We start from the raw sequence: 20655 nt of genomic DNA on the forward strand, positions 1-20655 counted from the left end.
TGTGTAGAACTTAGGACACTGATAAAACACTAACTCCTCTTCTAGACAGAAGCCTGTAAGCCAAAGGGCAGGTGGAGGAGTGCAAAGGAGTGTGCATACAGCAATTTTAACTGCATTGTTAGTGAGCTGCTTTCCAGAATTGTACTCTATTTTTCTTTCCTCTAATATTTAGATCTGGGCTAATAATTATTCATTGATTATATTATATTGATAGCAATTCAGTCACACAAATAACATTTGACATTACAGACAAGGTATTTTCTTTCTGTAGAACAAATTTTGAGTGTAATGCTGCCTATCACTCATGGATGATCTTCATTCTTGCCCTGGACACACATGGATGTAAGAAAGAGCAGCACGTTAATCTGCACTAATGTATGACAGGGCGATAAATTCAGCACTGACAGTGGGAGAAAGATTGCCACCTTTTCTTACAAGGGTGTACTGGCATCTCGTTTTCCGGGCTGAAATAAAGTGACTCTGCTTGTGCTCTCCAAGCCTGACAGTTTCAAACCTGAAATCATACCATCGTGGTTAGCCCAGCAGCGAACACAAGCCCTGCTGAGAGCCAGGTTCAGACTACCCCAGGTTCAGCACGGCCCTAACACAGCCACAGCACTCCCAGCCTACATCTGGCTCACATCTGGCTGCTTCAGAGAATAGGCTTCTCTCCGCCTGCAAATCGGCTCAGAGACATGCTCGAAGATACAGCCCAGAAATCCAAAACAGTCATGAAAACTTCTTGTATTCCCCATTTCCTTTATGTTCTTTCTATTCTTTTTCTCTTTCTCTTTTGCTTTTTCATCAGATTTTTGGGTATGGCTCCTCTCCAGGAGGGCCCATGAATGGTTTACTAGCAAGAACACTGCCTACAATTTCACTAGTGGCTGAGGCAGTGAAATTATTAGTAAGAAACACTATGTAGAGTTTTCTGTGACAGGATGGCCACTGTTGTTCCTCCCAAAGCAGCACTGGAGGTGAACAAGAAGCACACTTCAGCCCACTCCAATTCAGCACAATGTGATCCTCAAGTGGATTTCCTTCTTCATCAAATGTTCCTGTGCAGGACAATGCCTTTCAGCTACAAAAGGCAGTCAGGTCTTTTGCTCATTTCAAGAGTACATTAATTACCTGGATGAGCAGTGACTGGTGGACACTTTCAGCTGCAGCCAAAGGGGATGATGTGGGTCAGCAATGCAAACTGATTCAGTCTAATAATTGTCATATCTGAGGGTGTCAGGAGGAGATTTACAATGGTTCTGCAGTCTGGCTTTAGCCTTTAAAAGTTAGGGTGGGGACTGTAAAGAATTGGCAGCTGATAACAGAAATGGAAAGAAATCAAAATATCTATTCTTTGTTTATTCATCATCTTGAAATATTTATAATGGTCCAAGTATCCCTCCACCCACCTCACACTAGAGCTCTTAAATGTGTGTCCAGATTCAAGACTGGCAGCATCTTGAGTCCATCCCTGGATTAACCCAAACCCTTCTACTTTGACCATTAACAGATACTTAAACAAAATGAGACCAGAATCTAAGCTAGCATCAGCTTTGTATTTGCTGTCTAAACCAAAATTAATATTAGGTGTTACAAGACTAAAATAATCCCTAATGAACCCAGGAAATGGCATCCTAAATGAAGTCATGCAAGGCCTGACTCCAGCCAGCAGGCCTCTGTTCTACCTGTGTGTGTATATATATGTATAGATGTATATATATATATGTATATACGCATATGCAGGTTTAAAAATACAAACATAAAACAAATTTGGGGCCTACTGCCCATAACAGAGTAATGTATATTACAGGACCTATCTAACTGGATTTCAAGACTCCCTCTGACTTTGGTTTCTCCGTTCTCTAATTATTTTCTTTAAAAAGAACTGTACAAAAAGAGTCCATATTAAAATCACGAATGTCCATAATGCTCCTAGAGTTTACATCTGCAGTTTTCTTTGTTCTCTTTAAGGAGATGGCTGCCAGCAGGAAGATTACACGTTGCCTTGAATTTTCCCAGAATATGTCTCCTTGGATCCAGCATTATGGTTCAGCCTTTTGTACACATGGAGAGGGCAGCTGGAACATTTCAGATACAGATGTGAACCTCCCCAGAGTTAATTATTCACATTATTGTTTGCATCTTTCATTTCAGTTACCCAGCTTGTAATGAAGTCCTATATACTATGCACTAGCCTTGGTGTGCCAACACCTTTTGGGAATTTCTGGCTGTAAATGCTGCTTCATATGTATGTTCCCTGACACTTTTTGATTTGTGCAACTGGTAGTGAGATTGCAAACACATACATGCAAAAAAAAGTCTACCGGAAAAGCAGTTATTTAAACAATTAGCAGCATAGAGGAGATTAAGGATAGCTCTTCTAAAAACCTTTGGCTGCATTCTTTATTCTCCACCGTCCCCATGCATTCTCTCCCTTTGCTGATCTGAAATTCCTAGCCCTGCAGGCAGTTGTCTTTGTGTACTGTTTCTGCTGAAATTGCAAGGCAGTTTGTCAAAAGGTTTTTGAACGATGACACTTTCTCCCAGACCTGAAGGAACAGCTAGCTCATTCCCTCCCGCATACTCCGTGCACTTGCTGCAGAAGATCTGTGTGGTGTTCATGATGATCTATTTCAGAATTCTTTAACATTGGACACTCTGGCCTCATGGTCTGACAACTGATTGATAAGTCTTCTTTTGTGGGCTGAGAATGACTGACCTTTTCCTCTGGGATTCCCATTATAGGGTAGCCCTGTGTCCTCTTTCTTGGCCAAGTGCCATGGGAAAGACAGCTTGCAAAGACAGCTCAAAGAATGATGTATGAATTTAAAAAAAAAAAAAAAAAAAGCTTTGAAAATCATTCAGCATGACTGTGCAGAGATAGTTTAATATACATGAGTCTTTTTACCATGTAAGAATCCTTTCTCACATCTCTGTGTTGACCCTGAATGTTAAGATGATCCTTGCTTTAAATAGGTTTCCCTGGGCATGTCTGAACTCTAGGAACTCTTTTAAAAAGACTTATCCACTGGGATCAGTCTCCAAACAAAATCCATCACACTCGAGGCATGGATTTCTAGCTTCACAAGCCATTAGTTAAGCTGGAAGAAGAAACTGCAGAAACTTGGGGTTTCCCTAAGATCTTAAGTTATACAATCTTGTCAGTGCATCAGAGGCCATTGCTCGGGAATGGCTAATGGAAAGACGATAGGGAAGGAAGAGTCAGCTGCTTAAGATGTGGGGAAGTCAATCATGCTCCCTGAGAAACTCTTTGGATTCCCTCTTATTTAATGAGGTGCTTTTCCTTCAGCAGTTACTGCAAAAGTATGGTTTCATGAAACAGCTGGTAGCTTATATTATTACATTACCTGACTCATATCAATATCACACTCACCCATAATTGTGCAAAAGTCCAACTCTGAAACTCTGATCTTCCAGAAAGACCAGGTAAAAAGAAAAAAAGAAAAGAAGAAAAAAAATAACCAAACAAAACAAAACCAAAACCAATGAACCAACCAACCAAAAAACTACTGCAATAGCGTGGGGCAGGGGGAATAATGAAAATAACATGGCAAAACTTGATGATGCAAAATATTCAGTCCAACTTCTGTAGAAATGAGGTGACTAAAGTTATCCAGACCTAAAATTTTCATGCTAGACAAGGGCTCCTTAAGTCTTTGTTATATATTTAGTCATTAAATACTTTCCATGAAAAGCAAATTCTCAGAATCCTTTGGTGTTGAGGACCCCAAAAACATTCTTCAAATGGTAATTAAGAATTTTAACATGTAGCCTTTTTCAGTCTCTGTTTGCATGTTTCTGTCACTGGATTTTTTGCATGGATTTCTATTGGGTTTATCCTGGACTTGTTATATTTATATTAGGTAGAAGTATTTCATTAGTTCTATGGCTTAGGACCTGTCACAACAAGGGAGAACAGAGGGAGGTCTGGGAAAGCATTGGGATACCCACTGCCTTGGAGGATTGCTCAGAAATCTGTCAGTGTCTATATTGTCAAATGTTCAAAGGAGATGGGCTCAGATGGAGGGAGACTTTTTTCTCTCTTATGCATTTACCAAATACTTCCCCAGACACGAAGATGACCATCATTCTATTGCTGATGAAACCCATGTAAACACAGAGCCCATATTGCTTACAAGTTCAAATATCTAGGGCAGTCTGCAGAATGCAGACCTGAATCTAGAAATATTTATGTACACTTGTTACTATAATGTCCAAACATAATACCATTCAGAGATCCAGTCATCTATTGGGAGGTATGTTTACTATCTGTTGGCCACGATCGACAGACCAGAAAACTTGTCTTTGCCATGAAGACCTTTGTGATGCTAAGAGGAATCATAAAAAATGAAACATCCTGCAGTATCATTGCCACAACCCATACTGGGTTCAGTTGTAGGGTAGTCAGATTTTTATGTGAAATTAGTACATTCTGAATCCTGTCAAAATAACTCGGTCAGCCAAAGCTCTGCTGAACATGCTACTGCTTTCAAGCAATCCCAGAAGATTTGCAGAGGAAGAATTTTATAGGTTGGATAAACTAATACTAAATCCTATGATGTGGGCCTAAAAAAAAAGAAAATTCAGCCATATCAGAATTTGAATTTGGATTTTACACATAGGTGGATCACCTGATGCTGAACATGATCACCTGTAGAAACATTTAACTCTTCTTTTACCTCATATGATTTCAGGTAGACATGAGTATATTTAAATCTAGATTTAAATTTTTACCAAGTTTAAGGGTTAGACGTGTTTTCTAGAATGGTCATGACAAGGCACAGATCTGAACTACCTGGAAGTCTTTACTCAGCTGTAGATTTTTAAAAAAAAAATATCAAATACAGCTAATTTAGTTGTCAGAACACCAAGCTCAGAATCACAGGCATTTGTTTGAAATCCAGTCAGTATTAGCAACCAAAGTGAACAACAGAGTTATAATTTTTCTTTATAATATTTTCTTTATGATATTTTCTTCTATAATTTATTTTGAAATTGAGGTAACTTCATGAGTTAGAGGTTTTTGAGTTGAGTTTTGGATTTTGAGAAGGAGAGAATAAGTAATTTCACTGAACAATCCATAACCTCTGCAACAAAAGAAAAATGACAAAAGTGGAGAGGAAAGAGTGGGGAGAGGGGTGCTTTAAGTCTTGAATTCTTTTATGCTGGCTTTTTCCATGCAGAGACATTGACATCTCATATTTTGTATAGTGTTTGACAACATCGCTTTAAAGCAAGACACTGCTTCATCTGGCTGGCCTAGGCAGTGAGACTATAGCTGTTTCCAATAGGACTGAAAACAGTATCAAACTTTCAAGAGGGGTAGCAGACTGTGCCAAGGACTTGATCAGACTGGTAAGAGGGTATTGTCCACAGAGGAAGAAAGAAAGCAGTATTCTTTGGTAAAGGACCCAAGTATACCTGACGAGCACTGGCACCTTTCTCCAGCATTAAAGGCAATGGTGCAGCATGAAATGCAAACATCTGAGAAGTCTAGTGGCTGAAAATTAAAGTAAGTTGTCAGTCTGCTAAAAAAGATTTTTAATTCAAAATAAATCAGACTAACAGTTTACAGATGTTTGGAAAGAAAATGTTTAAGTTACTCACTTTCAGAGCCTGAGCCCTCCCTACCTTCAGTATTCCACTTGCATTTTAATGGTTGTGGTGGCTTTCTGCCACTGCCTGCTCCCTCCTTATGCACAGCACAAACCTCATGAGTCAGCAGGTCTTGTACTCACCCTTGACCTTGAAATTATATCATTTCTATTATCTTCAGAGTTACTCAGTGGAGATAAGGAGAGAAACTCAAGAGTTGATTATCCCTTAACAGAAAGAATTTATGAAGCCAGAATATATATATGTAAATATATATCAAACAGACAAACAAACAAACAAAAAAGTCATATTTGGAAAATATCAATTTGAACAAAATGTGGAAATCTTAAGCAGCAAAAGAGAACCATAGAGAAAGGAGTAGAGGACACATCTCTTCTGGGATTTATGCTAGCACTTTCTTAAAGCCCATATACAAAGCCCACCTGTGCTGACAAGCCAGAAAAGGAACCTCAAATAAAGTCTTTGAAGCTCCCATCTCAGTTCAATCCTTCCAGCTCAGAGAGAAGTGCATGGTGGGTGGATAGGAGGAAGACAGGTCAGCCCCCATCACTGTGCTACTGGCTTTGCCTCTGCTTCCTCTGTCCAGCCAAACTTTTGGAGAGGAAGGACATAGCTGCCATCTGTTTCATCTACCAGTATTTCTTAAAATATGCTGTCCGGTTTACACTGTTTCTGCCACCCAGCTAGGGTCTTTCTTCACTTTTTTCTTCCATGATTAGAATTTATGGCAATTTTTTCAGTATTGAACATTTTAAAGCTTTTTTAAAAACTTATAATAATAAATTTAGCTCCCTAATGCATCCAGTTTCCTCCCTGAAACTGGAAAATTAAAATTCTCTTTCTTTTCAGATGGTCGTTTTCCATTTTCAAGTTTTCACTTGGCAAAAGTACTCAAGCAAAGAAGGTCACAAAATGCATCTTCCTGTACATTCTTTGCTTTTTTTGCCTAAAAATTCCACTCCTGAATGTGGCAGGGGTGGGAGATAAAGTCCCAATAACTTAATATCAGCATGTATTATATTTTTAAAAGAGTATGAGAACATAAAAGGTGAGAAAATTTAAAGTTTTTCACCAAGCATTTTGCCTCTCTGACTAAAAAAATGTGTATCAGTATCTTTACACTAGTGTTGGTTTGGTAAAAACTTTTCTTCCACTGTTTCTATGACCATGCGAAAAGACCAAGAAGGGAAGGAGGGTCTTTCATACAACCAGTTCATCCTGGAGGATATGAATCCAGCTGGTTGTGTAAAGGCACTGGAAGAAACACTGCTCAAATGACTGAGGCTCGGTGCACTGGCTTGTCCCCAGTGAACACATCACTGTGGGTCTTTCTTCAAAAATGAACTTGAGAGCCTAAGTCACTCTTGAAACTTTTTCAAAATTACCCTGGACACATTTTACATCAACAGTAAAATTGCAGAAAAAACTTTTCCAAATCAATCTCTTATGCATTTGTGCCACCTAGTGAACAAAAGCAAGTTGAAATGCTTTTGTGAGAGGGAAGACAGACCTGACATCCCCAGAAATGCTTGCAAACTGGCTCTCAAGAGTGCTTTAGTGGTTCACTGTGTTACTGTCTTTGTCTATCACTGATGGACTGCCAATTTCAAACCCTAGAAGGACTGCAAATGAATGTGAACTGACAAACCAGAGGCACCAAAAGATTTTTTTGTGTCATACAAAAAAAATCAAATAGCTGGATCTTACTCTCATCCTCTCACAGTCCCATAAGTGACATCAGCAGTAAGTGTGTGCAACAGAATAATGAGCAACTCAGAGTTATTCTGTGTTCAAGTATATAGAATGTAACACCTAAATTTAAACAACTAGTGTCTGCTATTCTGCAAGGGGAACCTTAATATTACTCAAATTAATATCCACTTGGACTGTAAAAGCCATACTGGTACTATCCCGGGACACAGTTTCCTACATAGTCATTGCTATTTTGGGACTATAATACATTATGAAGACATAGCATTATTCATAGTAATAGCAGCCTTGAGGCCCCAGCCAAAAACAGGGAAACTTGAGCGTAGCTATGATTTACAGCTTAATCCAATAAGAGGGGAAAAAAGGAGAGATCCTCATTTTACAAGTGAGAGTGATGAAGTTGCGAAGTCAGGCACAGCATGTTTATGCTGTGTCTTTTAGGCCAAATCTAGGTCCTGGTGACAATAGTGAGTGTCTGAGTATATAAAGTATACTTTATATATACTTTATATATATATATATATATATATATATATATATATGCATGCCTATAATGTCCCCTTGTCTCTGGTGTTGTGCTCCTGCATGGCTTCCAGGACTGCTTGGACCAGGGGCTTGCAAGGATTCAAAGTCCATATAAACCTCCTAAAGTGTGAGTTGATTTTGCTTTAGTTGGTGTAATTTAAAGCTGTGGGCCTTGTGTCCATATTCCAGGCCAAAATCCATAACCAAGTGCTGTTTCAGTATTTTGCTTTGAACCAATGTGAATATTAAACGACAGCAATCAGATCCTGTGGAAGATGTTGGGTTTGTTTATCAGTATTTCCCATGTAGCAATTATCCCAGCACTAATTTTCCTCCCATAGTAATAAACTCAGTTGCACAACAAGCAACAGGTCCACAAGCTATGAAGCAGTGCCATCTAGTGCATAATGAAGAACAGATTAAACAACCTTTTTTCCCCAAGGGAAAACGTCCTGAAGGTAACTGCTGAACACATATTTAGTACAAAATTTCAGATTTCAATTGTCTGTAAAATTTAGATCTGGAGTATGCAAATTAGTTTCTATCTGTTCAAATTTTGAGTTCTTTTACTTAAGACTTATGCAGAGAAAACATTTTCCTTACAACCAATTCATAGCCACCCCAAAATTAGGCATATAGTTATCACAGCAGTATCAGTTTCACAGCCTGTGTACTGAATCCTACTAACAAAGAGCAAAGCAATCAAAGAAGTATCACTAGTGAGTCTCAAGTAATGAGACTGGCTATGATTGCTAATTAAAACCTTGTGATAAAGCATTTAAAAGAGCTAAACATACAAATTTATAAACCACTGTTTTGCTTTTGAGAGCAACACTGTAATTAATTCAGAAAGCCTAAAGATGCTGGTTATAGCACAGAAGACTCTAAAAATAAAAACTTTCAGAGCAGCATCAGATGATCTTCAGCACACCTGCAAGCAAGCTCATACTAGAAAAAGCCAGTGGAGCGTTTCCCCAAATTCTCCACATCTCTGCCATGATAGTACACGGTGCTATGCAAGGAAAACAAGATGGTCTACTCTAAGAGTTTAATCTGCAGGATTAGGCTGCATTGCAAAATAAAATCACTCTTTAGGCTGGACAATAGCCAAGTTCCTGCTCGTGGTACCATACACTGCAGTGTGTGACAGTCACCAAAAAGGGATGAACATCCACATCCCCATAGCCCCCTCACAGTTCTTCCTTAGTACCCATAGGAAGCTTTCTACATCTCCCTGCTCCTGGATCTCCCCCAGACTCTTCAGGACATTGTTTACCACTGTGACTTAAAAGGTGTGCATGCCCCATAAGGAAGTATAACCTGTTCAAAAGGGATAAAATACCAAGTTTGTCATTGCAATTCTCTGTTAAAAGCTGTGTTATTTTTGGTTCCAGACATACATTAATATCTTCAACCACAGTTGTCTGAACAGTGATTTCAGCAATTTTCACATGGTGTACTGTTCTTGTCAGAACTATTGCTATGCAAGAAATATACAGGCTGTAACACTGATAATTCAATAGGCAGATGTCTTCCTCTGAACCTGCAGTGATCCAGCTTATCCACGTCAGCAGGAAGCACTCTGGTACCACTGGAAGTCTCTGCCACTGCACAAGGTGCACAGTCATGACTGTTTGCCCTGATTTAAGGGTTCTGGGGCTGTTTCAGCTATAGCAGAAATGTCAGCTCAGGTGTCTTGGGTTAAGTCCAGGTATATAATTGCATTCTTCCTGTCTACATTTCCCTTTTGCTTTTTTTTGGATAAACTATTCCTCATGCTGTAGCCTAAATTGTGTTTTGCTCCTCTGTATGCTAAAAAGCTGCCATATTCCACCCCAAACTTGGCTGTATTTAGGGGATGGATTAACTGTTCTTTATGTATGCAGTTTGGAACTGAAGTGCATGGCCTATTGTGTGTTTTAGGATCATTATTATTTAAAATAGCGATTTACCACTAGTATCTTCCCCTTAAAATCAAGTCTTGAAAAGTATATGAAAAACAGACCACTGCAGAGAGTGGGTTAATATCCACAATTAGCCAAAAGTCAGTGTTTTGTTAGAGTCTGATTGTTGCGACATTTTTCTGGAGGGGGCTGGGAGGGAAATGGCCTCTTCAGAATTAAGGAAAAAATAATCCACTTACATCATAGAAAGCTGGAATCACATCAAAGGCTGTGAAAGCTCAAAATTGGCAGCTTGAAATCCGCTAAGAACTGAAATGAATTTATACCTTTTTTTAATAAAACTGGAACAATGATTCAAACAACTTAATCCCTTAGCAATTTCACAACCTTTTGTTACTCTTCAGAAGTCCCTCTCTTGTCATGGTGTGTCAAATCACCCATTTAAATCTTTTGCATATTTGGGACCAAATTCTGCTCTCCTGAGTGTTCAACAGCACTGCAGATGTGCTTGGGAGAGCTGCAGAGCTTGGCCTCTGGCCTTGACACAGAGGGAATGCCAAAGCGGGGCAGCACAGCCTGAGGACAGCTCTGTTCTCTGCCTAGTTTGTTCTACCGAAGCCCTCAGGTGAAAATCAATTAGGTTTCATTTTTGAAACAGGAGTAACACCAACCTGCTTCCCAGGAGAGCTGAAAAGCTTGAGCACATCCATGTTACAAAGCCTATTTGATGTCAGTATGCAACAACAAGCTCACTGGCCTCTTTGAATCAAGTGCCTATATATACACAGATGATCTCTTCAGACTGAAATTGTCAGTAGAGCATCATGTAGATGCAGGATAACTGAGGTAGCATCTAAGTCCCTATCTGAAGTGTAGGGCATGGTCTTCTTGGTGCCAGAATAGACCCTCTGCTGGAACTGTGGTGCAAAAAATGCTCATGCCAAGCCCCATGTAGTGAAAGGGCAGTAAGGCACATGCTTAGCGCCCCATCAAGCCAAGAGGGGTGTGAGTCTGCGTCATACTCTCTCCTCAGATGCACCTCAGCACAGATCAATGAATAAACCAGATGTGATCCTAGTCTATTGCCCCTCTTGAAGGTACCTCAGTGAATGGCCAAGAAGGTAAAATGCATGAGGGAAAGAAGGAAAAGAAGCCCGATACTGTAGTTAAGCATTTGAGGTTCTCAGCTGCAAAGAGAGTGACCTGGGCTGTTTCCTCCTTTTAGGGGCCTGTTGGGTGTTGTATTGGCCACTGGAGATAAAGAAAGGAAATAACCCAGGCAGCAGTGCAATCAGCAGCCCTAAATTACCCCCTTCAGATCGGTAGCTTGACCAGTGCTTTAGGTGCTGGTTTCAAGCTGTTAACTGCAACCCTGACACAGCCAGACCATCTCCTGCTGGCACCAGTGTGATTTCTGGAGCAAACACCACTCTTTCCCTGAAATCATGGGATGAAGCTTTACACCCACAAGCACACACATGCCTGTGTTAGTTTTCTGCAATGTTAATCCTGTTTGATCCCTGCATATTCTAGGTATAAAGTTACTTTTGCACATTTCCTCTGTTGACAGCAACCTTTACTAATGAGCAGTCCTGTGTTATCTCCCTGCAAGAGCCCAGGACTCCTGTACTGCAAAAATAACCCCTTTGATCAAGTACTGCCAGTACTGGGAAAGAAATGTACTGAAGAAGCTCCCAAGCATACCTCAAAGATTCAGGTAGCAGGAGCAGAGCTTTGATAGTGCCTCTTGACTGCTTTAATCTCTTTCCTTAAGACTTTGTGATCTTTTACCTGTCCTTTTTGTGAAAGAGAAGCATTTGTTCTTCATGTGTTCACTCGGTCTGGCAGTAAGAATACAGCTCTGGTAAGCTCCATGTATACTCAGGCCGACTGCATCACTCTGGGAGCAAGGAAGAGGGACAGAGAACATCCCAAGCAGCTCTTCTAGAGCCAGGTGAGACAGATTGTTCATGGCTTCTGATTTGGACTGTTCCTGAAAGCCAAGATGTCCAACTCCATGCACTGAGCATCATGACAGTTCATGGAGGGAGGTAAACATCTGTGGAAGGCCATGGCCCCGAGAAATCTCATCTGCTACTGATGAACATCTTGAAAGATGATGAAATAGATTAAAAACTTGTCAAGATCTCACAAGAGCCCTTGCTAATGTATTTCCTTCTGGTTTAAATATTCAGTGGAGCAAGGGCTAGAACCTGGTTCTCCCAGCTGCTCTCCATTGGGAAGTATTAGTCTCCAGGCAGTTTGGTCATTCTCACCCAGCACGCACTTCAGGAAAATTTTAATGGGTAAAATTTTGGTTTATTTTTTACAAACACTTAAAGGCAATAGACCACGTTTGTGAATGAGGGCTTAGCCTCCCTCCAGTTTTAAACTCGGGGTCCTAGTCTGGTTGGCAAGTCACATTCAAATGACAGTAACTGCCCAGTAGCAATGTCAAGTGACGGTGCTTTACAAGCACGATAATTACAGCCGTTAATTATTTGCACAATGTCATAGGTGTGCGTAGCAATACATCGTTTAGACAAGTCCCTACCCTAAGGACCTTACAGTCTAATCTGGACGGACACAGTACAGACAATTAATGAATGACCTACGGAAATAAGAGCAGAAGCGAGTCTGCGTTCATAGTAGGGTCTGTCCGCTCTTGTGACTGTGGGACATGCTGACCCCTCTGACTAGCTCATGTTGTTGCGGGATTTGTTCTCCAAACACGTGGCAGGCACGGCAGCCCTGGCGGCCCAGCAGGACGGGCAGCGGCTCCGCTCCGTTCCTGAGGCTCTGCCGCCCTCCTGCGGCCGCTCCATCCCGGCCCGCTGGCCTCGGCTGGCTCTGCAGCCCACCGCGCTCTCTGCCAATGTCACCCCCTACCTGTGTGCACGTGGCGTCCTGCAACACCCAGTATCATTACTCTGCCAGCTGAGGTACCCCTCAGCCTCTCGTGTGTTTCAGAAAATGAAAAATTTTCCCTCCAGAGAGCATAATTTGCTGCCTTTTCCTGCAGAGCACAGATGGTTACTGAATCACAGAATCACAGAATACCCTGAGTTGGAAGGGATCATTGAAGTTCAGCTCCTGGCCCTGCACGGAACAGCCCCAACAATCACGCCATGTGCCAAACGCTTCTTGAACTCTTTCAGGCTTGGTGCTGTGACCACTTCCCTGGGGAGCCTGTTCTAGCGCTCAACCACCCTCTTGGTGAGAAACCTTTTCCTAATACCCAACCTAAACCTCCCCTGACACAGCTTCGTGCTGTTTTCTCAGGTCCTACCACTGGCACCCAGATCACGAAAAAATCTGATACAGAAGTTCAGGCCATGGTAGTGTGTGGTCAATAATACATATTGACTCAGGGACAAACTACTGCCCGCAGCAGAGCCACGGAGAACTTCTGGAGCTCTTAGCTACATTACAATTCAGGCTTACATTAACCATTTAAGATAAAATAAACAGCATTCACAATAAAATAAACAGCATTTCCCAGCCAGAGAAGGAGGATTAGCTGTTAAGAAACTCAAAAGAATAATAATCCATCGTTGTTGTTGTCACTGTTACTATATTTTATTGGGGTTTATTTATTTATTTATTTACATTCCAGTCCTGCCTAATGTCTCCAGTTTCCACTGGGGACTACAAATAGAAGTACCATCCTGCAGAGGAGGAAGGTGAGTCCTGCACCAGCAGAATCCAGTCTGGATCCTGAGTAAGGTAGAGGAGAAACATTTAACAGCCTTGGTGCACTCACACCTGAAAGGCTCTTCTGAATCCACATATCTGTTCTTGAGTGAGCTGAACAAGAATATATTTGACATGGGTACCCTCTTTTGATTATGTACTATGATTATGTATCACAATTAGTTACAAATGCCAGCAACATCTTCTGGATTTCAAAGAGCTAACTCTGAAAAGCAGAAAAGCTGCATGAGTGAAGAACTGAATCAGCTCACAGCAAATAAGGAAAAAGACTTCGAAGGACTTGGGAAGATTTCTTTATGAAATTTGAAATAGCAGCAAGAAAAGCCACAAAATTAGTACTTTGCCAGGGAAATCTTCCCTGTTTCTTATTTGTCAGCACCCCTGACAAATTTTTTATGGGACCACAAAGAATTCTTGCTTGCATTTGCATGAAATAAAAACCCAAACATATTTACAGGACCCAGCAGGTCCTTTGTCCATGCATATGCCCAGAAAATGACAATTCAAAAATCTGGGTTATCCCAGTCACACAGCTCAAAAGAAGAGATTAGGGATGTCCTAGCCAGCTGAACAGCAAATGTTTATTGCATAAGAAAATTGTGGTGATGTAAATATTGTTAGGTTGCCAAGGAAATTGTAAAAAACTTCACACCCTCCATAAATGTGTACACATCTTTGGACAAAGACGTCTCTATGGCTTTGGGACAGAATGTGAGAGACATGCTGAGCCTTAAAATATGCTTGAAACTTTACAGTGTGATATTGGAAAATCCAGACAATCCATTAACCTTTTACATATGTATGCATACACATATTCATATGTGGACAAAACCAGCAAGCTGAATAAAATACTCAACATCTACACTTTAAATGGACTTTATATGCACATCTATGCTTTAAAAATATTTTTCAGTTATCACTGAAGTATATTTTAAATATACATTTTATGAAACAAATAGGAAAGTCCCATCATAAATATTGATTATGTAAAAATGAAAGTATGAGGAAGATACGAATTGTTCCAAACTCAGCATAAAAATGTGAAATACATTTCACTTGCTCAGAACAAACCAGCATAGGAAACATATAACAACTCAATCCATTTCTGTTTCATTTTGATTTTCTTCTACTTTCTCACCTCAAGACTGTGAAGAAATGCTCTTTATATATACACACACACTCTTACTATACTCTTGATTTCTCCAAACCCCAACAGAAGAATCACCTACAAGCAATTTTTTCCAGTTTCCAGAGAAGCTTCCCACAGTAATCCGCCTCCCATTAACAATTCATTACTTTTTCTCCCTCTCTTTTTAATTTGTGGCAGAATGCCATCTCTAACAGTCAAAATTTATTCCTTATTTGCTCAAGTCAAATCTGTACTTTACCTATGACAGGGACAATAAGAACGGTCACAATTGTTCTTCAGTACAAGAGCAGACTATCTCATGCATCTCTCACCTTACACTGGCACATTATGAATAAAGATGCTATACATCACCTGACTAATGCAAACCCAAAGCCTGCTTCTACTAGGACTGCATTACAGGCTCTTTGTGTAGCATATGAGCAATATTAGACAGCACAGAATAACTTTGCTCAGGTGCAGTGAGGATGAACCTGAGGAACTGAAGCTATAGAAGGCAGGAAGTCACGCACAGCTTCCCACACTAATGTTAAGCAGGCTGAATCTTTGACTTTACGCTTGTCACAACTGCACCAAATTTTCCTATAAAAATACACTAAGGATAGCAGTTTCCTGAACTGTACTCGATACAGTCATAATTCTAGGGAAAGCTATATTTGTAATTCAATTGGCAATTAAGTTTTTTCCCCCTTAAAATATCACCATGTGCCTCATCATGCAGAGTAACATCATGCTACACACATTAGAATTAGCAGTGACCTGGACGTCCGTGTTATCTTGCCATGTAACAAAAAAGTTACATGTGTGATCATACCTAGCAAGTCAGCGTGATCACTTGTGCAGTAAATCATTCCTTTTCTTGATGTATTTTAGAATTTGAAGGATGTAGTTTAACAGAAAACAGCAGGAACGATATTATGAATACATATGACATGTAACCCAACTTTTCCCAGCCTTTTTATGCTCACAGAGAGTTGGAACTCATTGGAAAATACTTTACATGGAAGACAATCCAGTTCCAATATGGAGTAAAAATTCAACCACTTCAGATTTCTCTAAAAAACAGAAATTTCAAGCATCAAAAAAAATATTTTGCCCATGGGAAACAAAGCAATTAGCCTTTTCTTCTGCTCTCTCACTCCACTTCCTCAGAAAGCTCCAGAGGAAAGCTAATTGAGGTGTGTCCCAAACATAAAGCACTGCCAAAAGTCAAGATCAGTATGTTCTTAGCAGAAACTCTGTTTGCTCCTTTGGAGGATGAAACCACAAATACAAAGTGAGGGTTCCCAGATAAGCTTCTGGAAGTCTGGAAGACCCAGCATTGTTCTCAAAGTTTTCTGACAAATCCATGCTGAGGAGAACCATGATGTACTTTAAGAGCAATGAAGATCCTGACGCATCACCCCAGCAATGTAGTCAGCTACTCTGTTTAGGTCAGTATCATCCCTATCACAACTCATCAAACTCAGCATTTCTCAAAATGAAAAACAATGTGAAATCTTAAAATGTTTTACCATACCTACACTTCATGACTCCATCTGTAGAAGAAAATCACTGGAAAAAAAAGACAGTCACCTATAGAAATATTTAGAAATATAACTTCCAAACAATTCTCCTCATTCAAAATTATTTACGTCTTCTTGGATGCTTCCAGCTAAGAAATTAAGATAACTTGTCAACATCAAACTAAATAAATAGCAGATTGTTCATTAAAATGTATTAGGACAGATTTTTATTTTTTCTTAAATTTCCATGGTGAATCTTTGAAACAGTTTGATTCACTGCTGCCCTTTAAACATCCACATACAAAATGTGGAAGTATCAGGAAATCGGCTAAGATTTGGTGTTATCTTCCAAAAATAACTAAAGAATATATCATCTTATGTATCTTGGGTAGCACAAAATTTTCCAGAATTTGAAAGATAACATAGATGTAAAAATGTTTCAAAAAAACATATTTGCAATAGCCTTAAACAAGTGTTACATAAAAGAAAGCAGACTCTGCAAAAAAACCACAACCAATTTTGTAGTAAAGGTGTACCCATATCAATCATATGTGAGCACGTACATAAAGAGAGCTCACATGGTCCAGGGTTAGAAATAATATTCAGTATTGCTAACACTCACTAAATAGTACTTATACTATCAAAAAAAAAAAAAAGTGAAAAAAAAATCCCACATGTGATCACTTTAACACCATAAATATTAAAATGCCCATCAACCTACAGAGTTATGTGTCTGCAGCTGAAACGCTTCTTAAATGGCCTGGGAATGCTCTCCACTTATCTCTTCTGTCAAAGTATGAGTGCAGAATAACAGTCTCCATGGGCAATAGGTGAGGAGTTACAATAATGAGTTTTTACAACTTTCCTGAGCTTACAAGGACATAATTTAGGAAGTTTTAGAATTTGGACAAAAGACTGGAGCCACATGGATTTGGCACTTTGTTGGGCACAGTTTTAAAATTCAAGAGAGGAAGCGTTCTTATGTAGCTGTCTCCCTTGTGAAGATCTGCCCAATCATGATTGAAAATGGATATCCAAATACACTCCAGATTTTCAGTTGGGTGGTATTTTCTCTGCTGAAAATAAAGAGACCATTACTGCAATTTGGGCTGCTTTTGGCTGCAGGATCCTCTTTCATCTTTGATATGTCAAAAGCTTCTCTCAAAAACTATACGTCCAAAACATAAATGTGGAGAGGAGGGGGTTGAAAATGGAAGATTGGTGAGCAGAAAAGAGATTGGATTGGTTTTAGAGCTGTTTTTGCTCAAGAGACTTTTGCAGCTGGCAATGCTAGGCCTGGGAAAGATCAGTGTGGAAAAACCCCATTTATTACACCTACTGATGCTTATCCTCTGCCTGTTTTGAGATGTAGGATTCCTGTGTAGAAATAACACTTTCTCACAGACACAGTTGAGGTCCCTGCTGGGAGAGAGGGAGATGGTAAAAGCACAGGGGAGAACACAGCCTTTAAGTTATGCGTATGCAAAAGATGTTGTTATAAAAGCACCAGAACAGGCCTGCTGCTGCACTCTTTCACCCACTGCATGATTTAGCAGTGTGTTTAGGGGTCTGACTTTGGAATAAACTTTTCCTTAATTCCTTAGCTGTGGTTTGGCCATCTGGGTTTACCTGTGTGCGTGTCAATTCTTACAGTAAACATTCACCATGGGCAGCCCTTCCAATGGTATCCTGAGAATGGCTCCTGAATCTACTCTCAGGAGCTACTAGCTTTGGCTTTGAAAGCTGGAAAAGCTTTTTATCATTGTCTCCTCCCAGTCAGATACATAATCACAAAAGCAAATTTAGAAGCCATTCTTGGTTTTGCCTGATAGATCAAGTGTTCTTGCTGATGCATCAAGACTTAAAGAATTCTGTATAACCAAAGCAGCGCACCATAACTGAACTGCTCCAGTCTCATAGCTTGAAGTTCTCTCTGTTGAAGCATATTTCTTTCATTCTTTCCTTGACAGCAGGACACCTTTTTATTCTTATGAAGGGATGAACTTGTGACTCTGAGATATTGAGATATTGACCAGAACTACTCTGCTTGAGGTATAGAGGAGACTGCTCAGATACTCAGCAGACCCTTGATTGTCAAAATATCCGCTATTATTCAGTGAGTCAGGAAAGTACAAAAACTTAATGGGCTGAGACTAGAGACAGTCCAATGATTACACTCACTCTAGCTATAGTTCATTCTATAAATCTATTAGTGAATTAATAAAAGGAACATTTTGAAGATCTATGCCAATTGCCTCCAAAAGGCAGACTACAACACTTCACATGCAGAATCTGCATGAAATTACCCTGTGATATTTGCTTATTAGCCCTGAAAAAAAACCATAGACCGCTGAAATCTTTACACACAGATTCCCCCAGGAAAATTATTTTAAAATGCTGCATTTCAATAAATGAAGGAATGCTTCTCTTCAGCTCTCTCCTTAGAGGGTACCCATGTATTTTTATAAGATGGTCAAGATGTGCAAGCTTCCTGTTTTCTGCATTATGAGGTGCAAATGGTGATTTCTCCTTCTTTTAAGGACCATTCTCATCCATATTAAAAGGTCTTCTCACAGCTGTCTTCTGCCTTTTCTTTCTAATGTTAAACACCATTCACAATATGATTATTATTATGAGACCATGTTTCCTGCAACCCTGATCCTTCTCAGCCTTATTCTCCACAGGCCTCTCATTAGCAGGTATCTTATACTAAAGATGAGCCTCAGAAACTGACACTGTGTCAGTGAAGAAATAACAGGATACTCCAGCCCAGGCATGACTCTGGAAGTGGTTTTCCTCAGCCACCAGTAATGCCACAGAGAATCACCTCTGTGAACCAGCTGGTGGTCACATCAGGGGAGAGGGTGCGAGGGCTCTCTGGAGTGCACAGCCAGTTGCCTGTTCTCGACAGGGGGCTATGCTGTCAGAAAAGCAAACAGTTGTGTTGCTCCTTTTACACAGTACTCTCTGCTGTCATTTTTGTCTGTGATGACCTCGACACACATGAACTCTTGGAAAATTAATTTCTTGGAGTGAGAATTGAAATTAAATACTTTAGTTAAAATAATACGACAATTTTAAAATTAATTTTAATTTTGTATTTCCTGCTAAATGTTCACTATCCTAGTGTGACAAACTAAAGATGTGTCTGGACAACAAGGGAATAAGACATTTCCATACATGCAGCTATGGGGTTTTACCAAGATTATTCTGTGTTTACTCCTTGATGTTTAGGCTCAGGGGAACCAACATGTCTGTTGTTGAGATACTGACAGGGAAGATTGCTACAGGGCTTGGCCCAATCCCCTCTCTCTCTTCAGCGGCATGAAAGTGCCACTGTATTCTATGTGACTGCCAGTCCAGGATAAGGAGGATGGAGCTGGTCAGAGGGTGTTGCTGTGGCTGACATAGCCAGAGTGGACTGTGCTGCATCTTTGTTTCACTGCACTTTGCACAGGAAGGGTGATGCTGCTTGGGCACACTCGGCTTTTTGGGCTTGCACTTCACTGCTCAGCCACCATGTCTGTAACATGATTGGCTCCTCCGCACCCAAACACACATGTGCTTCCTGCATTAGCCATGTTCCCTGGTCTTTGGGTTTTGTGAAGGAGTTGGTGGCAAAAGCCTGTAGAGTTCAGCATGGCTGTGAAGCTCCCAAAGACCCTGTGATGCCACATCTGGTGTTTTCCTGGGAGCTGTCAGCAGGCAGTGCTGGGAGCCAGGCACTGCTACCTGCCCTGGGGGCTGCACACCCTCATCCAGCAAGAAGAGGGGCCTAAAGAATGTTGGAGAGAGAATTCTTACAAGGGCAAGTAGTGATAGGACAAGGGGGAGTGGCTTTCAAGTGGAAGAGCGTAGGCTTAGATTAAATATTAGGAAGAAATTCTTGACTGTGAGTGTTGTGAGGAACTGATACAGGTTCCCCAGAGCAGCTGTGGATGCCCCATCCCAGGAAGGTTTCAAGGACAGCTTTTGAACCAGGCTTGGAGCAAGCTGCTTTAGGTGTTCCTGCCTAAGGCAGCAGGGTTTGGAACTAGATGATCCTTAAGGTCCCTTTAAGCCAATACTATTCTACGGTTCTAGGATTCTATGTTGCTCCTCCCCCCACCCCTGAGCCAGAGGCCCCAGTGCCCAGAACACAGAACCCACCACCCTGTGACATCAGCCCCAGGGACGAGGCCTTCACGGGCAACGCGGCTGCTGCAGGGACTGCATCTGCGGCTGTGCTGGTGCAAGGAGCCCTCACTTCTTGCAGCTGACACGCGCCTCTGGCAGCCATGAATTGGCTCTGCCTCCTCGTCCTGCTGGCCACGTGCGGGCTTGCACATGGCACATGGGACAACTGCGGGTAAGTGGCCCCAGGCTCTGGGAAGGAGCTTGGACAGTGCTTCGGAGGGGCCACAGGAGTGGGGCCACAGGAGTGGGCCCACTTGTCCCCCATGGCAGTGCCACAGCTTCCCAAACCCCCTGGGGGAGCCTCAGTTCCTTGCCAGCAGCCGAATGCTGACACAGA

The 20655-nt window shown here is 40.9% G+C and overlaps 1 protein-coding gene across 1 annotated transcript in view; it reads left to right on the forward strand.

Moving 5' to 3' along the window:
- The first annotated feature begins 20279 nt into the window (after positions 1-20279).
- LOC114064934 (acrosin-like) overlaps positions 20280-20655 on the forward strand; it is a 24270-nt gene continuing 23894 nt past the window's right edge. Inside the window, exon 1 of the mRNA XM_027898415.1 lies at positions 20280-20490. Coding sequence (XP_027754216.1) covers positions 20420-20490 — 71 coding nt within the window. The 5' untranslated portion in view covers positions 20280-20419. The remainder of the gene's footprint in view (positions 20491-20655) is intronic.

This window comes from Empidonax traillii, unplaced genomic scaffold (genome assembly GCF_003031625.1).
Source record: "Empidonax traillii isolate 1590-97213 ecotype Southwest subspecies unplaced genomic scaffold, ASM303162v1 scaffold596:size394506, whole genome shotgun sequence".
Taxonomy (NCBI): domain Eukaryota; kingdom Metazoa; phylum Chordata; class Aves; order Passeriformes; family Tyrannidae; genus Empidonax; species Empidonax traillii.